Genomic DNA, 21637 nt, shown 5'->3' with positions numbered 1-21637 from the left:
GAGATAGAGGGATAGCAGGGGGGGAGAGAGATAGAAGGATGGTGGAGGGGGGACAGGGAAGGAGCGAGAAAGGCATGATGGGGAAGAGGTGGAACAAGTAAGAGAAAGGGATGATGGAAGAGAAGAGAGATAGAGGGAATGCAGAGGGGAGAGAGGGTGGAGAGAGAGAGTGTGGAATGGAGGCAGCAGAAGGAGGGGGGAGAGGGAACAAAAGGGAAGTGGGTGGGAGAGGAAAGGAAAGGGACAGAGAGAGAGGAGTGGGAATATAGGAATGGGGTTGAGTGAGTGAAGGGAGCAATACCAAGCACCTGGTGTATTTAGTGCCATGTCTGGTGATGATTGTAAAGGTGGACGGTCCAGGCAGAGAGACGTTGCTGATGTATGGGGAAGACTAGCTGAACCAGGAGGTTGTTTCTGCCCTCTCTTTTTTTGCAGAAGAAAATGAAAGAGAGAATTGGATTTGAATAAGTGAAGATTCTCTTTGTGTCGACAGATTACGAACCGCTCGATATGGTGCATGCGTTTCTTCAAGTCAAGTTAAAAGCAGGTCAGGCGCTATTTCATTGATAAGAAGTGGTAAACCAACTGCTCGCTCCATCTAATATATTTGAATGCACTTCCCTGTATGGATGAATACCAGACGTTGCAAAATACACAATGGTTCCCCCAACATGCTGGGGCAATATTATTCACACAACCAGCAAACACTGAGAAAAGGGTTAGCCTGTCAATTATCTCCATGCTCTCTGGGAGGCAAAGCCGGGTTATCTGCTCTGTTTAGATGGCTACCATTAGCGGCACTTCCGTGATTATGTAACAATGCAGCTTTACTTAGTAAAGTACTCAGTAAGTGCTGCATTGTGGAGAGGCCAGTGCTGTGGGAGCACATCATTCTGGGAGGGTCAGTACTGAGGCAGAGTGCTGCAGTGCCAGAGGGTCAGTACTGAGGCAGTGCTGCATTGCCAGAGGGTCAGTAATGAGGGAGTGCTGCACTGTCAGAGGGTCAGTACTGAGGGAGTGCTGCACTGTCAGAGGTCCAGTACTGAGGGAGTGCTGCACTGTCAGAGGGTCAGTAATGAGGGAGTGCTGCACTGTCAGAGGGTCAGTACTGAGGGAGTGCTGCATTGTCAGAGGGCCAGTACTGAGGGAGTGCTGCACTGTCAGAGGGTCAGGACTGAGGGAGCGCTGCACTGTCAGAGGGTCAGCACTGAGGGAGTGCTGCACTGTTAGAGGGTCAGTACTGAGGGAGCACTGCATTGTTAAAGGGTCAGTACTGAGGGGGTGCTGCACTGTCGGAGGGTTAGTACTGAGGGAGCACTGCATTGTTAAAGGGTCAGTACTGAGGGAGTGCTGCACTGTCACAGGGTTAGTACAGAGGGAGCGCTGCACTGCAGACGGTCAGTACTGACAGAGCACTGCATTGTTAGAGGGTCAGTACTCAGGGAGCACAGCACTGTCAGAGGGTCAGTAGAAAGGGAGTGCTGAACTGTCGGAGGGTCAATGCTAAGGAAATGTTGCACTGTCAGATGTTCAGTACTGAGAAAGTTCAGCCCTATCTGTATTAACTGATGAACCTAAAATATCACAGGACCCACTATTTGGAAGAATAGCAGGGTGGGGGGGCCGGGGGGGTGGGTGGGAGAGGGAGTATGGGCATATCCCCTATATATAGGGGAGTATATCCCCTAACTAACATCACTAAAAAAGAAGTCTGATAATGACTGCATTGCGGATTGTGTGATCCTGCTGTTCACAAAGTGGCTGGCACATTTTCTGCATTACATCACTGACCACATTTCACAATAATTGGCTGTAAGCAGCTTTGGGGTTTTCTGAGGCCGTGAAAGAAGCTAAAAGGGTAGGTCACGTCAGGAGAACTCAAAGCCTTGGTTTGCTCCTCTTGCTGCATGTGGAAGGTCGGCAGAATTCCCAGTTCCCAGGGCCAGCTTGTGTACAGGAAGTATCTCCAGGTGGAGCTCCTGGAAGCCAGCATTTTGGAACTGGAGCTGTGGCTGGGGGCACTGTGGTGCATCTGTGAGGCGGAGAGTGTCATCTGTAGCACGTATAGAGAGGTGGTCACGCCGCAGGCTCAGACTCCACAGGAAGGTAATGGGTGACCACCAGGCAGAGTAAGAGGACTAGGCAGGCAGTGTAAGAATCTCCTGTGGCCACTCTGCAAAACAGATACACCATTTTGGATACTACTGAGGGAAATCACCTCTCGGAAAAGCAGCAACAGCCAAATCCATTGCATCATGGTTGGTTCTGCTGCAGGGGGGAGGAGTTAAAAAGTGTGGAAATGCAATGGTTATACTGGATTTGATTGTAAGGGGAATAGATAGGCTTTTTTGTGGCTGCAAACGAGACTCCAGGATGTATGTTGTCTCCCTGATACTTGGGGCAAGGATGTCTCGGAGCGGATACAGGACATTTTGGAGGGGGAGGGTGAACAGCAAGTGGTCGTCGTACATATTGGTACCAACAACATAGATAAATAAAAGGGATGAGGTCCTGAAAGCAGAATATAGGGAGATAGGAAGAAAATTGAGAAGTTGGACCTCAAAAGGTAGTGATGTCAGGATTACTACCAGTGCCAAATGCTAGTCAGAATAGAAATAGTAGGACGTATCGGATGAAGATGTGGCTGAAGAGATGATGTGAGGGGGATGGTTTCAGACTCCTGGGACATTGAGACTGGTTCTTGGGAAGGTGAGATCTGTACAAACTGGACGGGTTATACCTGGGCAGGACCGGGACTGATGCCCTTGTGGGGGGTGGGGGGAGGGTTACTTGCTGGAGCGGTTAGGGAGGGTTTAAACTAATATGGCGGGGGTGGGAACCTTTGTAAGAATTCAGAATGGGGGGAATCAAAAATAAAAGAAAAAGACAGAAAGGAGAACAAGAAAAGTAATAGGCCGGGAAATCAAGGGCCTGTATCAGATAATAACACTGTAAAAAATAGTAGGGACAGGATAAGGTACGTCAAAAAGACTAGCCTTAAGGTTTTCTACCTGAACGCACGGAGCATTCAAAATAAAATGGATGAATTAGTTGCGCAGATAGATGTTAAGGGATATGACACAGTTGGGATTATGGAGACATGGCTGCAAGGTGACCAATGATAGGAACAAAACATTGAGGGCTGTTTAGTTTCTAGGTAGGAAGATAGAGAAGAAAAGGTGGTGGAGTTGCATTGGCAACAAAGCATTCATCGGGGTGGTATATAGACCACCAGATTTGAGTCACCAATCTATATGCAGATTAAAGTCACCCATAATCACAGATGTTACTTTATCACATGCATCTCTGATTTCCTGTTTAAGGCTATTCCCAACATTACCACTGCAGTTTGGTGTTGTTCTATGACAACAAAACTAGCACGGCACCCGAGTCAATTCACCGACCTTTGCAATGCCAATTTTGCTGTTGTGGAACACTAATTCTGCCCTGGCGTCAACACTTAGTCTCAGGAATGGAGAATACGGTTGCATGTTCCTCATCGAAAGCTTTTCTAATGTTCAGTTTGGCCAATGCAATCAGTGAGGAGTGAGTTGGAGATAATACTGGATAACCGGATATCTCCAACACACATGCCTTGTAAATGCAGCCCAGCCGGGAGTGTGGGAAAGGAAATTAACCTTTTGTGTGTCTCTGGTCAATAACTCTCTACCTTCTTTTCATTTATTCCTTCTCACCAGCTGTTTGTAGTCAAGAATGCCGTAAGTATGGATATTTTTCCCTAATGTAAGAACATTGAATGAAAAGTTACATTTACTCATATGGTGTGTATGGCGTCACACATCCGGTTCAAATATTTGGGATTGGGATCAGTGGAACTCGTCTGAAAATCTACTGCCCCCAATGTGTCCGAACGTTCACCCAATCCTGTTTAACCCTGTCACTCATTGACCCTTGTCCAGCAATGCCTCCAATTTAAATAATATCAGCTTCATTTTCAAATCACCCCACATCCCCCTATCACTGCAACCACCTCCAACCCCCACAACCCTCCCTATCTCTGCAACCTCGCCCAACCCCGACAACCCTCCCTATCTCTGCAACCTCGCCCAACCCCGACAACCCTCCTTATCTCTGCAACCTCCTCCAGCCCGGACAACCCTGCCTATCTCTGCAACCTCCTCCAGCCCCTACATCCCTCCTTATCTCTGCAACCTCCTCCAGCCCCTACATCCCTCCCTATCTCTGCAACCTCGCCCAACCCCGACAAACCTCCTTATCTCTGCAACCTCCTCCAGACCCTACATCCCTCCCTATCTCTGCAACCTCGCCCAATCCCGACAACCCTCCCTATCTCTGCAACCTCGCCCAACCCCGACAACCCTCCTTATCTCTGCAACCTCCTCCAGCCCGGACAACCCTGCCTATCTCTGCAACCTCCTCCAGCCCCTACATCCCTCCCTATCTCTGCAACTTCCTCCAGCCCCTACATCCCTCCCTATCTCTGTAACCTCGCCCAACCCCGACAACCCTCCCTATCTCTGAAACCTCCTCCAGCCCCGACAACCCTCCTTATCACTGCAACCACCTCCAACCCCCACAACCCTCCCTATATCTGCAACCTCGCCCAACCCCAACAACCCTCCCTATCTCTGAAACCTCCTCCAGCCCCTACAACCCTCCCTATCTCTGCAACCTCCTCCAGCCCGGACAACCCTGCCTATCTCTGTAACCTCGCCCAACCCCGACAACCCTCCCTATCTCTGCAACCTCCTCCAGCCCCTACAACCCTCCCTAACTCTGTAGCCTCCTCCAACCCCTATAACCCTCCCTATCTCTGCACCCTCCTCCAGCCCGGACAACCCTCCCTATCTCTGCAACCTCCTCCAGCCCGGACAACCCTCCCTATCTCTGCAACCTCCTCCAGCCCCAACAACCCTGCCTATCTCTGCAACCTCCTCCAGCCCTACATCCCTCCCTATCTCTGTAGCCTCCTCAAGCCCTTCAACCCTCCATATCTCTTTAATCTCCTCCAGTCCCTACACCCCTCCCTTTCTCTCTAGCCTCCTCCAGCCCCTACAACCGTCCGATATCACTGCGCTCCTCCGATTCCGGCCTCTTGAGCATCCGCCATTCCCATCCCATCACTCCCCATTGGTGGCCACGTCTTCAGCTGCCTTGGGCCCTAAGTTCTGGAATTCGCTTCCTAAACTTCTCCGCCTCTCCATCTCTCTCTCTGTCGTGCTCTCTCCTCCTTTAATAATTTGATCATTCGCTCCAGGGAAACTCCTCAGCGATGGTTTAGCTGCAGTTTTGATGCTATGTAAATGCACCTGGTTGTTGTGAATGAGCAGAGGAGATTTCAGAGAAATCTGCTGATGGGTTATGCATTTCAGATCATTTTGATAATTCCATGGAACCTTCTGAGGAACACCGAGCAGGTGCAGGCCATTCGGCCCATCGAGCCTGCTCCACCATTCAAACAGATCACCGTTGATCATCTACCTCTACGCCATTTTCTACCACACGCTCATATCCCTTGGTGTCCTCATATCTTCAACATGCTCAATGATTGAGCTTCCACAGACTAGAGAATTCCAAACATTCACCACCGTCTGAGTGAAGAAATTCCTCCTCATATCAATCCTAAATGGCCAGTCCCTTATTCTGAGATTGCAAGGCGGTGCAAAACATCCTTTTTACATTTACCCTGTCAGGATTTTATAGGTTTCAATGTGATCACCTTCCATTCTTCAAAACTCTAGACAATACAGAGCCAGTATCCTCCAGGACAAGGCAGCCCCGCTTGATCGGCATCCCATCCACAAACATTCGCTCCTTCCATCACCGATGCACAGTAACAGCCGTGTGTACCATCTATAAGATACACTGCAGGAACTCACCAAGATTCCTTAGGCAGAACCTTCCAAACCCCTGGCCACTTCCATCCAGAAGGACGAGAGACGCAGATATCTGGGAACACCACCACCTGGAGGTTCCTCTCCAAAGCCGCTCACCATCCAGACTTTGAATTATATCAGCCGTTCCTTTCACGCTGGGTCAAAATCCTGGGACTCCATCCCTAACTGCACTGTGGCTGTACCTACACCACACGGACTGTAGTTCAAGAAGGCGGCTCACCATCACCTCTCACTGTTTCAGAAAAAACCTCTGCCTTTCTGTTTTTCCTGCCAATGTTGCTAACCTCACACTCATTCACACTTGCTTGGGTGACACGGTGGCACAATGGTTAATGCTGCTGCCTCACAGTGCCAGGGCCCTGGTTTCGATTCTGACCTTGGGTGACTATCTGTGTGGAGTTTGCAAGTTCTCCCCATGTCTGCGTGGATTTCTTCCAGTTTCCTCTTGCAATCCAAAGATGTGCATGTTGGATGAATTGGCCAGGCTAAATTGCCCTTTGGTGTCCAAAGATGTGCAGGTTAGGTGGGGTTACGGGGATAGGGCAGTAGCGTGGGCCTAGGCAGGGTGCTCTTTCAGAGGATCAGTGCAGACTGGATGGGCCAAATGGCCCCCTTCTGCACTGGAGGGATTCTATGGTTATTCTATCTGCCATGTTCTTGTCCACTCACTTAGTCTGGTCCCTTCCATAAATACCTTTGAATCCCCCTTGCATCCTCTTCCCAACTCACATTTTGCCTGAGTTTTCCATCATCAGCAACTTTGCAAATCTCACATTGGGTCTCCACATCCACATCATCGATATAGATTGTGAATAGCTGCACCCCAAGCACTTACCCAGTGTGCACACCACAAGTCATGTCCTGCCAAGCTGTTCATTCATATTCTCTGTCAAACAATTCTCGATCTATGCCAATATATTACTACCCCTACCCATACCACCCCCCACCCCCCCCCCCCCCCCCCACCCCCGCAACCCCAAATCCATGTGCCTTAATTTTATTGGCTAACCTCCTGCTTGGAACCTCATCAAAAGCCTTCCGAAAATCCAAATACAGCCCATCCACTGGCTCCCCTTTATCTGGGTTACATGTAATAGCCTCAAATACCTCCAACAAGTTTGTCAAACGTGATTTCCCTTCCATAGATCCTTGTTGGCTCTGCCCAGTTTTACCATTATTTCTAAGTTTTATTACGATCCCAAACCAGACCCCAGCAGTGGCTAGGAAACTGGACAAAAACCCAGATACTTTAGTTTATTTGTAAGACTGTGCAGAAAGAATAATTCACTCCTGGAGCAAATTGCATTCAGGCATTGGGCTGGGTTGGCATCGTGGTGCACGTAGTGGTTAGCACTGCTTCCTCGCGATGCTGAGGACCTGGGTTCGCTCCCAGCCCCAGGTCATTGTCCGTGTGGGGTTTGCACATTCTCCATGTCTGTGTGGATCTCATCCCCACAACCCAAAGATGTGCAGGATATATGGATTGGCCACGCTAAATTGCCCCCTTAATTGGAAAATAAGAATTGGCTACTTTAAATTTCTTATCAAAAAAGAAATAAGGCTTTGGGTATTTTTAAAACAAAACTTTATTATGTCTACAATATAATTTTTTTTAACATCATGCCCGAAAAGAACAGTTTACAATAACCCCTTAAACATTACTACTCAATTTCCCATTAAACCACGAGGAAAGAAACATACAGCTCGCAATCTATCTTACTGTGGGAGAATTGTGGACTCCGCATCAGGCAGGTCAGAATTCAACTCCTGTCTCCAAAGCTTTGCCCCAAAAAACTGCTGTTCTAAAGCTTTTCAAAATGTTTCCCTGCGTTCCTCTGGCTCCACCCAGCAATGATCTCATCTCCCCTTCCTGAAAAACAAATTAGCTCTGCAGGGCGCAAAGCTCATTAATTCCCCCAGGGACTTCCCTAGTCAAACCACAGTCTATTTACCCAGACTGAAATCTGCACTCCTTTGTCAATTTTACTTTCTGGCTGCTAAAAATACCCAGGCAAAACAGAATTATTTAAAAACACATGAGCACTGCAGTCAAACATGCTTTAACCCCAGGCTTTTAACCTTTAAATTGCCCAATATTTAGAATCCAATATTCCTAAAGCCTTCCAGTTGTCAGAGTGTCCAGTTGTTACATCCTTTATAATAGATTCTAACATTTCCCTCCTACTGACGTCAGTCTCACAGGTCTGTCTTTCTCTCGCTCCCTCCGTTCTCAAATAGTGGGGTTACATTTACCTGCCTGTTCGCAGGAACCTGTCCAGAATGTGTAGAATTTTGGAAAGATAGCCACCAAAGTGTCCACTATTTCTCCAACATTCTGGAATGTGGCTCACCTGCACCCCAGGAACTGATGAACCTTCAATCCAATTCGCTTTCCCAGTACTGCCGCTGTACTAACACTAAATATGTTCGGTTCCTCATTTTCACAGGTCCCTCGATTCCTCAGTATTTCTGGGAGATTTTTTTCTACCTCCTGGAAGACAGTTGCACCGTTTAGTAACCGTTTAGTTTGTCTGTGATTTTCCCTGTCCTCCATTCTAAATTCTTGCCACAGTCGACCTCACCTAATCTTTACCTTTCCACAAACGTGAAGACCCTTTTTATGCTTCTCGCTGGTCTGCATTCATATTCTCTTTTCCCTTTCTTTACCAGTTTCTTGGTCCTCTTTTGCTGGATTCTAAATTTCTGGCATTCCTTGGGCTGGTAACATTACAAGCCACTTCCCTCGATCCAAAGCAATCTTCGACTTATTTTCTGAGCCACAAGCGATTCATCTTTCCTGTCGGGGTCTCAGGCCTTCGGGTAATATATATTTTTGTTGTCGACCTTGCAATAGTTCTTTAAATACTCGCCAATTTCTCTCAGACTTTTTAGTCTATTTTCCTCAATCCACTCTCTCATACCTGCCTTGTTTTGCTTTAAGTCCCCAGTTTCAGAATAAACTCTCATCACTTTCAAACGTAATGCCTGTTGTTTGTCTGCAGACTCCGAGTACCCGGTTCAGGTGCTGTACTGTTCGAACTGTTCCATCAAATCCGTCAGTTGCAACAGGCCAATGATTTGCCAAGGTAAGGAGTCCTGGCTCGGGTACATGGCTAGCTGTGTCTGCTCTCAGTTCCTGCTGGTAATGGGGTAGGGGCTTCCCTCTCCCCGAGCTTCTGTCCCTCTCTCCCCGAAACTCTCTCCCTCTCCCCAGAGTTTCTCTCCCTCTCCCCGAGCCTCTCTCCCTCTCCCCGAGCCTCTCTCCCTCTCCCCGAGCCTCTCTCCGAGCCTCTCCACGAGCCTCTCTCCCTCTCCCCGAACCTCTCTCCCTCTCCCCGAACCTCTCTCCCTCTCCCCGAGCCTCTCTCCCTCTCCCCGAGCCTCTCTCCCTCTCCCCGAGCTTCTATCCCGCTCCCTGATCATCTCTCCCCCTGCCCGAGCCTCTCTCCCTCACCCCTTGCTTTTCTCTCTGCCCCCAAGCTTCTCTCTCCCTCTCCCCGAGCCTCTCTCCCTCTCCCCGATCCTCTCACCCTCTCCCAGAGGTTCTGTCCCTCTCCCAGAGCCTCTCTCCCTCTCCCAGAGCCTCTCTCCCTCTCCCAGAGCCTCTCTCCCTCTCCCAGAGCCTCTCTCCCTCTCCCCAAACTTCTCTCCCTCTCCCCGAGCCTCTCTCCCTCTCCCCGAGCCTCTCTCCCCTCTCCCCGAGCCTCTCTCCCTCTCCCCGAGCCTCTCTCCCTCTCCCCGAGCCTCTCTCCCTCTCCCCGAGCCTCTCTCCCTCTCCCCGAGCCTCTCTCCCTCTCCCCGAGCCTCTCTTCCTCTCCCCGAGCCTCTCTTCCTCTCCCCGAGCCTCTCTCCCTCTCCCCGAGCCTCTCTCCCTCTCCCCGAGCCTCTCTCCCTCTCCCCGAGCCTCTCTCCCTCTCCCCGAGCCTCTCTCCCTCTGCCCGAGCCTCTCTCCCTCACCCCTTGCTCTTCTCTCTGCCCCCAAGCTTCTCTCTCTCCCCCCCCCGAGCTTCTCTACCCCTGAGCTTCTCTCTCCCCCTGAATTTCTCTCTCCCCCGAGCTTCTACTCCCCCCCCCCCAGCTTCTATCCCGCTCCCTGATCATCTCTCCCCCTGCCCGAGCCTCTCTCCCTCACCCCTTGCTTTTCTCTCTGCCCCCAAGCTTCTCTCTCCCTCTCCCCGAGCCTCTCTCCCTCTCCCCGAGCATCTCTCCCTCTCCCCGAGCCTCTCTCCCTCTCCCCGAGCCTCTCTCCCTCTCCCCGAGCCTCTCTCCCTCTCCCCGAGCCTCTCTCCCTCTCCCCGAGCCTCTCTCCCTCTCCCCGGGTCTCTCTCCCTCTCCCCGGGTCTCTCTCCCTCTCCCCGGGTCTCTCTCCCTCTCCCCGGGTCTCTCTCCCTCTCCCCGGGTCTCTCTCCCTCTCCCCGGGCCTCTCTCCCTCTCCCCGAGCCTCTCTCCGAGCCTCTCTCCCTCTGCCCGAGCCTCTCTCCCTCTGCCCGAGCCTCTCTTCCTCACCCCTTGATTTTCTCTCTGCCCCCAAGCTTCTCTCTCCCTCTCCCCGAGCCTCTGTCCCTCTCCCCGAGCCTCTGTCCCTCTCCCCGAGCCTCTGTCCCTCTCCCCGAGCCTCTGTCCCTCTCCCCCGAGCCTCTCTCCCTCTCCCCGAGCCTCTCTCCCTCTCCCCGAGCCTCTCTCCCTCTCCCCGAGCCTCTCTCCCTCTCCCCGTCTCTCTCTCCCTCTCCCCGCCTCTCTCTCCCTCTCCCCGAGCCTCTCTCCCTCTCCCCGAGCCTCTCTCCCTCTCCACGAGCCTCTCTCCCTCTCCCCGAACCTCTCTCCCTCTCCCCGAGCCTCTCTCCCTCTCCCCGAGCCTCTCTCCCTCTCCCCGAGCCTCTCTCCCTCTCCCCGAGCCTCTCTCCCTCTCCCCGAGCCTCTCACCCTCTCCCCGAGGTTCTGTCCCTCTCCCAGAGCCTCTCTCCCTCTCCCAGAGCCTCTCTCCCTCTCCCAGAGCCTCTCCCCGAGCCTCTCACCCTCTCCCCGAGGTTCTGTCCCTCTCCCAGAGCCTCTCTCCCTCTCCCAGAGCCTCTCTCCCTCTCCCAGAGCCTCTCTCCCTCTCCCAGAGCCTCTCTCCCTCTCCCAGAGCCTCTCTCCCTCGCCCCGAGCCTCTCTCCCTCGCCCCGAGCCTCTCTCCCTCGCCCCGAGCCTCTCTCCCTCGCCCCGAGCCTCTCTCCCTCGCCCCGAGCCTCTCTCCCTCGCCCCGAGCCTCTCTCCCTCGCCCCGAGCCTCTCTCCCTCGCCCCGAGCCTCTCTCCCTCTCCCCGAGCCTCTCTCCCTCTCCCCGAGCCTCTCTCCCTCTCCCCGAGCCTCTCTCCCTCTCCCCGAGCCTCTCTCCCTCTCCCCGAGCCTCTCTCCCTCTCCCCGAGCCTCTCTCCCTCTCCCCGAGCCTCTCTCCCTCTCCCCGAGCCTCTCTCCCTCTCCCCGAGCCTCTCTCCCTCTCCCCGAGCCTCTCTCCCTCTCCCCGAGCCTCTCTCCCTCTCCCCGAGCCTCTCCCTCTCCCCGAGCCTCTCTCCCGCTCCCTGATCATCTCTCCCTCTGCCCGAGCCTCTCTCCCTCTGCCCGAGCCTCTCTCCCTCACCCCTTGCTCTTCTCTCTGCCCCCAAGCTTCTCTCTCCCCACCCCCCCCCCCGAGCTTCTCTCCCCCTGAGCTTCTCTCTCCCCCTGAATTTCTCTCTCCCCCGAGCTTCTACTCCCCCCCCCCCCGGAGCTTCTCTCCCCCCCCCCTCCCCTCCCCTCCCCCCCAAGCTTCTCTCTCTCTCTCCCCACCCATCAAACTTTTCTCTCTCTTCCCCCCGAGCTTCTCTCTCTCCGAACTCCTCTCTCCCCGTGCTGCTCTCGCTCTCCGAGCTCCTCTCTCTCTCCGAACTCCTCTCTCTCCCCGTGCTGCTCTCTCTCTCCGAGCTCCTCTCTCTCCCCGAGCTGCTCTCTCTCCCCGAGCTGCTCTCTCTCCCCCCGAGCTGCTCTCTCTCCCCGAGCTCCTCTCTCTCCCCCTGAGCTTCTCTTTCCCCCGAGCTGTCTCTCTCCCAGAGAGTTGGGTATCCAGCGTGGTGGCTGCGGACTGTGACCAGCGCCGCCACTCTCGGCAGGAATCCGTGCCGCTGGCTGGAGGGGCTTCTGCGAAGGCTGGGGGTGTAGGTGGGGGGTGGCCAGGGGGTGGCCTGTGGGGTCGCGGATGGCAGAAGTGGTCCGCGCACGGCCGGTACCGTGTTGTACAGTGCGACCGCTGCAGGTCGTCAGTCGTGTGTATGCGCAGCCCAGGCCATTCTCCGAGTTTCTCCAGCGCCGCTGCTAGCCCCTCATTGGTCCCGGAATTGGTGAGGGATCAGCTCCGATTTTTTTTCTACGCATACCTCTGCCGAATTCTCCGTTTGAGCCGGCACTTAGCCACTGAAAAAGAGAATTCAGCCCTCTCTCTCTCTCTGTCCCATTCTCTCTGTCCCCATCTCTTTCTTTGCCCCATCTCTCTCTCTTTGTCCCCATCTCTCTATCCCTATTCCTCACTCTCTGTTGCCATCCCTCTCTCTCTGTCCCCATCTCTCTCTCTCTGTCCCTATTGCACTCTCTCTCTCTCTGTCCCATCTCTCTGTGTCCCATCTCTCTCTCTGTCCCCTCTCTCTCTGTCCCATTCTCTCTGACCCCATCTCTTTCTTTGCCCCATCTCTCTCTCTTCCTTTGTCACCATCTCTCTATCCCTATTCCTCACTCTCTGTTGCCATCTCTCTCTCTCTGTCCCCATCTCTCTCTCTGTCTCAATCTTGCTCTCTCTCTGTCCCTATTGCACTCTCTCTCTCTCTCTGTCCCATCTCTCTCTCTGTCCCCCATCTCGCTCTCTGTCCCTGTCTTTCTGTCCCCATCTTTCTCTCTCTCTCTGCCCCCTACTTTCTGTCCCCATCTCTCTCTCTCTCTCTCTCTCTCTGTCTGTCCCTCTCTCTGTCCCCATCTCTCTCTCAGTCCCCACCAACTCTCTACGCTCCCCTCATCTCTCACTCGCTCCCGTGTCCTTGATGCACCATCAATGGACACGAAACGTAGGTGAAGTCCGAACGAAAGGCTTTATTTAGCAAGAAGTGAACCCGGCAGCAGACGTACAGGAAAATGGCTGGCTGCCGGGGAACACGGGTTCTTATACCCTGCCTCATAGGCGGAGCTACCTTCCTCTTAGCCAATCGGGCTAAGAGGCACACGATACCTGGGCCAATGGGCAGCGAGTCCTCTGCACCAATGGCAGCTCACACTCCCAGGTACCGTAATACCTCTAGTCATACTGCCACATTCACCCCATGTTGAGAAAGGAACCGGGGGGGGGGGGTTTGCGTACGGGGAATGCGGACCTGGAGAGGGTGGGGGGCGGTGTGTCTGTGCGAGTATATTAGAGACTGGTAGTATGACTAGAGATGTTGGATCGTACAATTTCACTGATGGCTGCTCACTGGCCCACAACTATTTACAGGGTTGAGTCAAAACACAGTAACTATATAGTTTGGAGCATGGAAAAAAAAAATAGAGAACAAGCAAAAATAAGAGTCCATCAACAGTTCACATGGATTCGATCAGCCGATCGGGTTCCTTGGACGTCCTGTGCGACCTGCGGAGCTGCAACGTTGGAGTGGTGGTCATCTGTGACTCCGGGAGCGACGATCCAGTTCTTGCGGCTGCGTCCGTACCCCTAGTTGGAGCTCGCGGGGGCCAGGCCGGGGGAGGGTCATCCTGTCCACTTGGCAGTGCGTGTAAAGGCGTCGGTGGGGCAGGGGGAGGGGTGCCTGCCGGGGGCAGTTGGGGTTGGGGGGGGGGCGTTGGGGGGGCTGGGATCCGGCGGGTGCCAGGTCCCCTGGGGAAACCGTGCCCTGTCAGCCATCGGGATACTCCACATACGTGTACTGCGGGTTCGCATGGAGCAGCTGGACTCTCTCGACCAACGGGTCCGACTTGTGCACCAGAGCAGGATGGGCCCAGGGGTAGCCAGCCAGGTCGGGAGCGGGGTCCCTGAGGAAGACTTCCTGGGAAAAACAAGAAGGCGATCGTGGGGCGTTTGGTTAGTGGATGTACAGAGAAGTGAGCGGATTGAGTGGAGGGCGTCTGGGAGGAACTCTTGCCAGTGGTTGGACTGGGAGATTTCTGGACCGCAGGGCCAGCAGGACCGTCTTCCAGACCGTACCGTTCTCCCTCTCGACCTGTCCGTTACCCCAGGGGTTGTATCTGGTCGTCCTGCTGGAGGCAATGCCCCTGCTGACCAGGAATTGACGCAGCTCGTCACTCATAAAAGGAGGACCCCCTATCACTATGAATGTAAGCAGGGAATCCGAACAGGGAGAAAATGGTGTGTAGGGCTTTAATGATGGTGGTTGTGGTCATGTCGGGGCAGGGTATGGCGAACGGGAAGCGGGGGTACTCGTCAATCACGTTGAGGAAGTACGTGTTGCGGTTGGTAGAGGGGAGAGGACCTTTGAAGTCCATGCTGAGGCGTTCAAAGGGGCGGGAAGCCTTTATCAGATGCGCTTGTTCGGGGCGGTAGAAGTGTGGTTTGCACCCCGCGCAGATGTGGCATTCCCTAGTTACTGTCCTGACCTCCTCGATGGAGTATGGCAGGTTGGGGGTCTTTACAAAGTAAAAGAAGCGAGTGACCCCCGGTGGCAAAGGTCTGCGTGGAGAGCTCGGAGGCGGTCCACTTGTGCGTTGGCACAGGTGCCGCGGGACAGGGCATCGGAAGGCTCGTTGAGCTTCCCAGGACGGTACAAGATGTCGTAGTTGTAGGTGGACAGTTCGATCCTCCACCGTAAGATCTTGTAGTTCTTTATCTTGCCCCTCTGTGCATTGTCGAACATGAAGGCCACTGATCGTTGGTCTGTGAGGATGGTGAACCTCCTGCCGGCCAGATAGTGCCTCCAACAGCTTCTACGATGGCCTGTGCTTCCTTCTCGACCGAAGAGTGGCGGATTTCGGAAGCGTGGGAGGTACCCATGGAAGAAGAAGGCCACGGGTCTGCCTGCTTGGTTGAGGGTGGCCGCCAGAGCTACATTGGACACGTCGCTCTCGACCTGGAATGGGAGGGACTCGTCGATAGCGCGCATCGTGGCCTTTGCGATATCCGCTTTGATGCGGCTAAAGGCCTGGCGGGCCTCCATTGACAGGGGGAACGTGACTGTTTGGATGAGGGGACGGGCTTTGTCGGCGTAATTGGGGACCCACTGGGCGTAATATGAGAAGAAGCCCAAACAGCGTTTGAGGGATTTGGGGGTATTGGGGAGAGGGAGTTCCATCAGGGGGCGCATGCGTTCCGGGTCTGGGCCTATCACTCCATTACGCACTACGTAGCCGAGGATGGCTACACGGTCGGTGCTAAACACGCATTTGTCCTTGTTGTAGGTCAGGTTCAGGAGTTTTGCGGTTTGGAGGAATTTTCGGAGGTTGGTGTCGTGGTCCTGCTGGTATTGGCCGCAGATGGTGACGTTATTGAGATACGGGAAGATGGCCCGTAAACCGTATTGGTCAATCATTCGGTCCATCTCTCGTTGGACGACCGAGACCCCGTTTGTGACACCGAAGGGAACCCTTAAAAGTAGTAGAGCCGCCCATCCGCTTCGAACGCAGTGTACTTTCGGTCACTCGTGCGGATGGGGAGCTGATGGTCGGCGGACTTGAGGTCCACAATGGAGAAGACCTTGTATGCGCGATACTGTTGACCAGGTCGGAGATACGTGGAGAGGGTACGCGTCCAGCTGAGTAAACCTGTTGATGGTCTGACTGTAGTCTATGACCATCCTATTCTTCTCCCCAGTCTTTTCCACCAGCACTTGTGCTCGCCAGGGGATGTTGCTGGCCTCAATGACCCCTTCCTTCAGAATCCGCTGGACCTCGGACCTGATGAAGGTCCGGTCCTGGGCACTGTACCGTCTGCTCCTGGTGATGACGGGGTTGCAATCCGGGGTGAGGTTTGCAAACAAGGACGGGGGATCGACCTTGAGGAAGTGACGCTGCAGACAGAATGGGGGGGCATAGGGCCGCCGAATTTGAATGTTAAGCTCTGGAGGTTACACTGGAAGTCTGACCCCAGGAGTGCTGCCGCGCAGAGGTGAGGGAGGACGAATAGCTTGTAGTTTTTAAACTCCCTCCCCTGGACTGTGAGGTCCGCTATGCAGCACCCCGTGATCTGTACCGAGTGAGAACCGGAGGCCAGGGCGATTTTTTGCTTAACCTGGTAAACAGGGAGAGCGCAGCGCCTTACCGTGGCGGGGTGGACGAAACTCTCTGTGCTCCCGGAGTCCAGCAGGCAGTTTGTCTCGTGGCCATTGAGCAGAATCTTCGTGGTCGCTGTGGAGAGGGTACGAGGCTGCAACTGGTCCAATGTGACGGAGGCGAGTCGTGGCAGATATTCAGAGTCGTCATCAGGCAGGGAGTAGTCACCCACGGGGTCCTCGGTGCTGATCCAAGATGGCGGCACCCTTCGGCCGCACATGGTGGGGGGTGGACAAAATGGCGGCGCCCGTTCCCCGCATGTGGAGTCGGGAGTCCAAAATGGCGGCGCCCGTGGATCGCACGTGGTGGCGGGGGGTGGGGGCAGCGAGGTCCGCGGGCTGCACGGAGCCCTGAGGGGAGTGGGGGGGGGGGGGGGAGGACCCGCGGTTGCTGCTTGGGACCACAGCGACCGCTTTAGACTGGCTGACGGCCAGAAAGTGGCCCTTCTTACCACGGCCCTTGCAGGTTGTGGAACGGGCCGGGCAGCGCTGGCGGGGGTGCTTTTCCTGGCCGCAGAAATAGCAGCGGGGCACCGCAGGTTTTTCGGGGTGCCCTGCAGCGCAGGCCTGGGGGGGGGTCCTAGTCCGTGGGGGTGAGAGAGGTCACGTCCCATGCTACCCAGGGGGCCGACGCGGTCGGGGGCGTGCGCGCGAGTGTTACGATTCGCAACGTCTAGGGAGGAGGCGAGGGCCCGTGCCTCCGTGAGGCGTAAAGTTTCTCTCTCCAACACTCTTTGGCGGATCTGCGAGGACTGCATACCTGCAATGAAGGCGTCACGGATCAGAAGTTCGGTATGCCCAGCAGCAGACACCTGTGGGCAGCTGCAGTTCCTCCTCAGCACGAAGAGGGCACGGTAAAATTCGTCCAGGGACTCACCAGTGGCTAGTAAGTGCCGAGCGTAGACTTGGTTCACCGGCCGTATGAAATGTCCTTTAAGTAAGTCCATAGCCACGTCGTAGTCTGTCGTGTCCTCTATGAGCGTGTACACGGCAGTGCCGATGCACGAGTGGAGGGTGTGCAATTTCTGTTCCCTCGTCGGGATGTTTTCGGCTGTACTCAGGGACTCAGGGAGCTATTGAAGCAAGCCAGCCAGTGCTTAAATGCTGCTGTTGCATTTGCTGCGTCCGGGCTGAGTTGAAGACACTCCGGCTTGATGCGAAGCTCCACCCTTTAAAGTCTTGCCAATTAAATTGATACACCATCAATGGACACGAAACGTAGGTGAAGTCTGAACGAAAGGCTTTAATTAGCAAGAAGTGAACCCGGCAGCAGACGTACAGGAAAATGGCTGGCTGCCGGGGACACAGGTTCTTATACCCCGCCTCGTAGGCGGAGCTACCTTCCTCTTAGCCAATCGGGCTAAGAGGCACACGATACCTGGGCCAATGGGCAGCGAGTCCTCTGCACCAATGGCAGCTCACACTCCCAGATACCGTAATACCCCTAGTCATACTACCACATTCCCCATCTCTCCTTTTGAGTTCCTTTCTCCATCTCTCCTTTCGTGTTCCCTCCCCATCTCGCGCACACTCACATACCTCACTATCTCCACCCCCCCCCCCATCTCACTCACTCCCATCATTTTAACTTCTCTCTTCATCTTTCGCTTTCTCTCTTCCTTATCCCTCATTCTCTCTCTCCCTCCCTCACCTCACTCTCTCTCACTCCGTCCCTCATGTCTCGCTCTCTCTCGACTTTCATTTTCTCCCTCTCATCTCACTATCTCTATTCCTCATCTCTCATTCCCTCTCTCTCTCTCATCTCTCGGTCTCTCACTTCCGCATACCTCTCTCTCCCTCTCCCTCATCTCTCAGTCTCTCTCTCTTTCTTGTCTTTCTCACTCTTGCTCTTCTCTTATCCTCTCTCTCCCCCTTATCTCGCTCTCTCTCGCTCTCTCTCTCCCCCTCGTCTCTCACTCTCTCGCTCCCTTGTCTCACTCTCTCTCCCTCTCTGCCTTATCTCTCACCCGCTCCTTCCTCTGTCTCTCTCTCTCTCTCTTCCTTCTCCCGCTGCCCCCAGGTCTCTATCTCCCTCACCCAAGTCTCTCTCGTTCTCTCTCTCTCTCTTTCTCTCACCTGAATTTCCTCCTCTGTTTTAGTTTCATCCAGTGCAGGGTATTTGAAACCCAGGATCGCGACCTGCGGGTGGGTGTCGGAAGGGTCACGGGACGATCGGACGTGGCGCTCCCAATGGCGGGAGAAGCGCCCAGCAGCTGTGACCGGCTTTCAGGTTGAGAATTCCGGCCCCATCGCCAGCTGCCCAGCACTTTGCCTTGCTCCACCTGATTGGCACCCAGATTGTCCAATGGGTGATTAGCTTTCCTAACGACACATCCGGCGCCCATTGTTCCGCTGACCAATAGGAGGAGGCGGGGGCGGTATTCCCGGCGATGGGACTGTTGGAGACCTGGGCCTGTGAAGGACAAGGAGAGAGGCTGAGTGACGTTTGTGTGAGGGGTCAGAATGGCGGGTCACAATGCTGCCAGTCAGCACCAGTTCACTGGCTTCCACAAGTCCTTCAATGCCTCCACCGTTACAGTGAGGAGGAAGTATACGATAGCTACATAAACAGGATTACAGCAATTTGTTTGTTCTTCAAACTGACACCCCAGAAGAAGGCACTATAATGGTGTTTTATAAGTTATCAGTCTTCACAAACAAAACTCATGGGACACAATGTGCTGTTTTTAAAAAAAAAAATTGTCATAATATACATCTACGTATATAATGGAGTGCAGACAGACAGTGATTGACACACAGGATAACCAATGAACACACAGAACACAGCAGCCAATCATCAGACAGGACATGACCACTTTAAAGCCAGAGGTCACGAGGTTTCCCGTTGTCTTGGGACCCAGCCTCTGAGACAGTCAGAGTTCTTGAGCTAGCCAGTGCAAACACCAGTAAGTCTAGTAAGAAGTCTTACAACACCAGGTTAAAGTCCAACAGGTTTGTTTCAAACACGAGCTTTCGGAGCACGGCTCCTTCTTCAGGTGAATGGAAAGGCTTGTTCCAGAAATGTTTATATAGACACAGTCAGAGATGCCCCGGAATGCGAGCACCTGCAGGCAATCAAATCATCAAAGATGCAGAGAGAGAGGTAACTCCAGGTTAAAGAGGTGTGAATTGTCCCAAGCCAGTTCAGTCGGTAGGCCTCTGCAAGTCCAGGCTTGTTGGTGGGGGCCGAATGTAATGCGACATGAATCCCAGATCCCGGTTGAGTCCGCATTCATGCGTGCGGAACTTAGCTATAAGTTTTTGCTCAGCAATTTTGCGTTGTCGCGTCTCCTGAAGGCCTCCTTGTAGAATGCTGACCCGGAGATCAGAGGCTGAATGTCCTTGACTGCTGAAGTGTTCCCCAACTGGAAGGGAACAGTCCTGCCTGTTGATAGTCGCACGATGCCCGTTTATTCGTTGTCGCAGTGTCTGCATGGTCTCGCCAATGTACCACGCTTCGGGACATCCTTTCCTGCAGCGTATGAGGTAGACTACATTGGTCGAGTCGCACGAGTATGCGCCGCGTACCTGGTGGGTGGTGTTTCCACGTGTAATGGTGGTGTCCATGTCGATGATCTGGCATGTCTTGCAGAGATTACCCTGGCAGGGTTTTGTGGTGTTGTGGTTGCTGTTCTGAAGGCTGGGTAATTTGCTGCAAACAATGGTTTGTTTGAGGTTGCGCGGTTGTTTGAAGGCCAGTAGTGGGGGTGTGGGGATGACCTTGGCAAGATGTCCATCCTCGCTGATGATGTGTTGGAGGCTGCGAAGAAGATGTCGTAGTTTCTCCGCCCCAGGAAAGTACTGGACGACGAAGGGTACTCTGTCAGTGGTGTCCCGTGTTTGTCTTCTGAGGAGGTCGGTGCGGTTTTTTTGCTGTGGCGCGGTGGAACTGTCGATCAATGAGTCGAGCGCCATATCCCGTTCGTAAGTCTGGCTGGGCTAGTATTAGGTCTCCAGTCAAGTCAGCATAGTGTCAACCCACAGTTGAACAGGTATAATAGTTTAGACGTTAAATAAAATCGTGTTGCATCTTATCAAGTGTTGGAGGTCTGTCTCTCACGACACTGCATCAAGTGCAGTCCACATCGACCCAGCCAGCCCAACACATCATGGTACCAGTGAGTGATGCTGCAATTTGACGGACCTACCTTGAGTGAATCAGCGTTGACCAGCAAACAGCCATCCGGTGACATGGAAAACGTTCACCTTCCTCCGCAGCTCCGCATCGCCGGCAACCTCGGTGCAAATTGGAAGATCTTCAAACAAAAGTTCCTCCTATACATCAAAGCCACCGACCTCGAGGCCGCTTCGGATGCCAGGAAGATCGCACTATTCCTCTCCACAGCCGGGGATCACACCATCCACATCTACAACTCCCTTGAATTCGCTGAAGGCGAAGACGAGAAGAAATTTAAAACAGTCCTGCTGACGTTCGACAGCCACTGCGACATTGAGGTGAATGAGAGCTTTGAACGGTATATTTTCCAGCAGAGGCTTCAGGGTCAGGATGAACCTTTTCAGTCCTTTTTGACCCATCTCCACATCCTCACGCAGTCATGTAACTATGACTCGACAACTGATTCCATGATCCGGGATCAGATCGTTTTCGGGGTCCACTCCGATTCCCATCGCCAGCAGCTTCTGAAAGTCAAGCAGCTCACCCTCACCATCGCCATCGAAACGTGCGTTCTCCACGAGCACGCTAACAACCGGTACTCCCACATCAGGGCGGCAGAAATGGCAAAGCTAGCCTCCCACGAGGCGGAACGGGTGCACGCTATCGCACAAATGCAGGGCATAAGTATCGACGAGAGTGGCCATTTTGCGCGCTTTTCCCAGGTCCCTGCGCATGCACGCCACGACCGAGGGGACGGCGAGACCGACCAGACTGCGCAGGGGCGATGGCGCATGGAACGCGCTGACGTTGACGTGATGCGTTTCCGAATTGTGCCTCTGCCTATTTAAAGCGGCATGTCCGGCTAAACCACGACGATGTCTACAGTGTGGCAAGCTTGGCCACTACACAGCCCTTTACAGATCTGCTCCACTGCCCAGCATCCAGCGATCCCAGCCACAGCGCAGAAGTGTCCATTCAATACAGCAGGCCACGCCAGACTTCGAAACCGACAGCCCAACAGATCCTGATGCTGAGTGCCTAAAATCCCCATACCAGGTGGGCATCATTACGAAGCATGCGCTGCCTTTCTCCAGTATAGTGAGGCACCTCTCGATCCTCAGCGTGGATCCCGACAACGAGTGGTGTGCTGTCCTCACAGTTAACAAGGCTCGCATCCGGTTCAAACTGGACACCGGCGCATCGGTGAACCTCATCTCGAAATCCGATCTCGACACCATCTGTGTCAAACCTTCCACCGGCCTGCCAGCTCCTAGACTACAATGGCAATGCCATAGCTGTCAGTGGCTCGTGCCAACTCGGCGTTTCCAATAAGTCATTTAAAGTGACACTGCGGTTCGAGATCACAGG

At 53.8% G+C, this 21637-nt stretch overlaps 1 protein-coding gene across 1 annotated transcript in view; it reads left to right on the top strand.

Annotated features, from left to right (window-relative positions):
* Nucleotides 1-21637, top strand: part of LOC119974183 — a 56336-nt gene that overhangs the window by 17590 nt on the left and 17109 nt on the right. The window contains exons 3-5 of the mRNA XM_038812890.1: nucleotides 494-547; nucleotides 3699-3719; nucleotides 8882-8965. Of these exons, the coding sequence (XP_038668818.1) occupies nucleotides 494-547; nucleotides 3699-3719; nucleotides 8882-8965 (159 nt within the window). The remainder of the gene's footprint in view (nucleotides 1-493; nucleotides 548-3698; nucleotides 3720-8881; nucleotides 8966-21637) is intronic.

The sequence above is a fragment of the Scyliorhinus canicula genome, chromosome 12, assembly GCF_902713615.1.
Source record: "Scyliorhinus canicula chromosome 12, sScyCan1.1, whole genome shotgun sequence".
In the NCBI taxonomy this organism is placed as follows: domain Eukaryota; kingdom Metazoa; phylum Chordata; class Chondrichthyes; order Carcharhiniformes; family Scyliorhinidae; genus Scyliorhinus; species Scyliorhinus canicula.
Note: the sequence above shows the minus strand (reverse complement) of the source record. Positions and strands in the feature narration are given on the sequence as shown.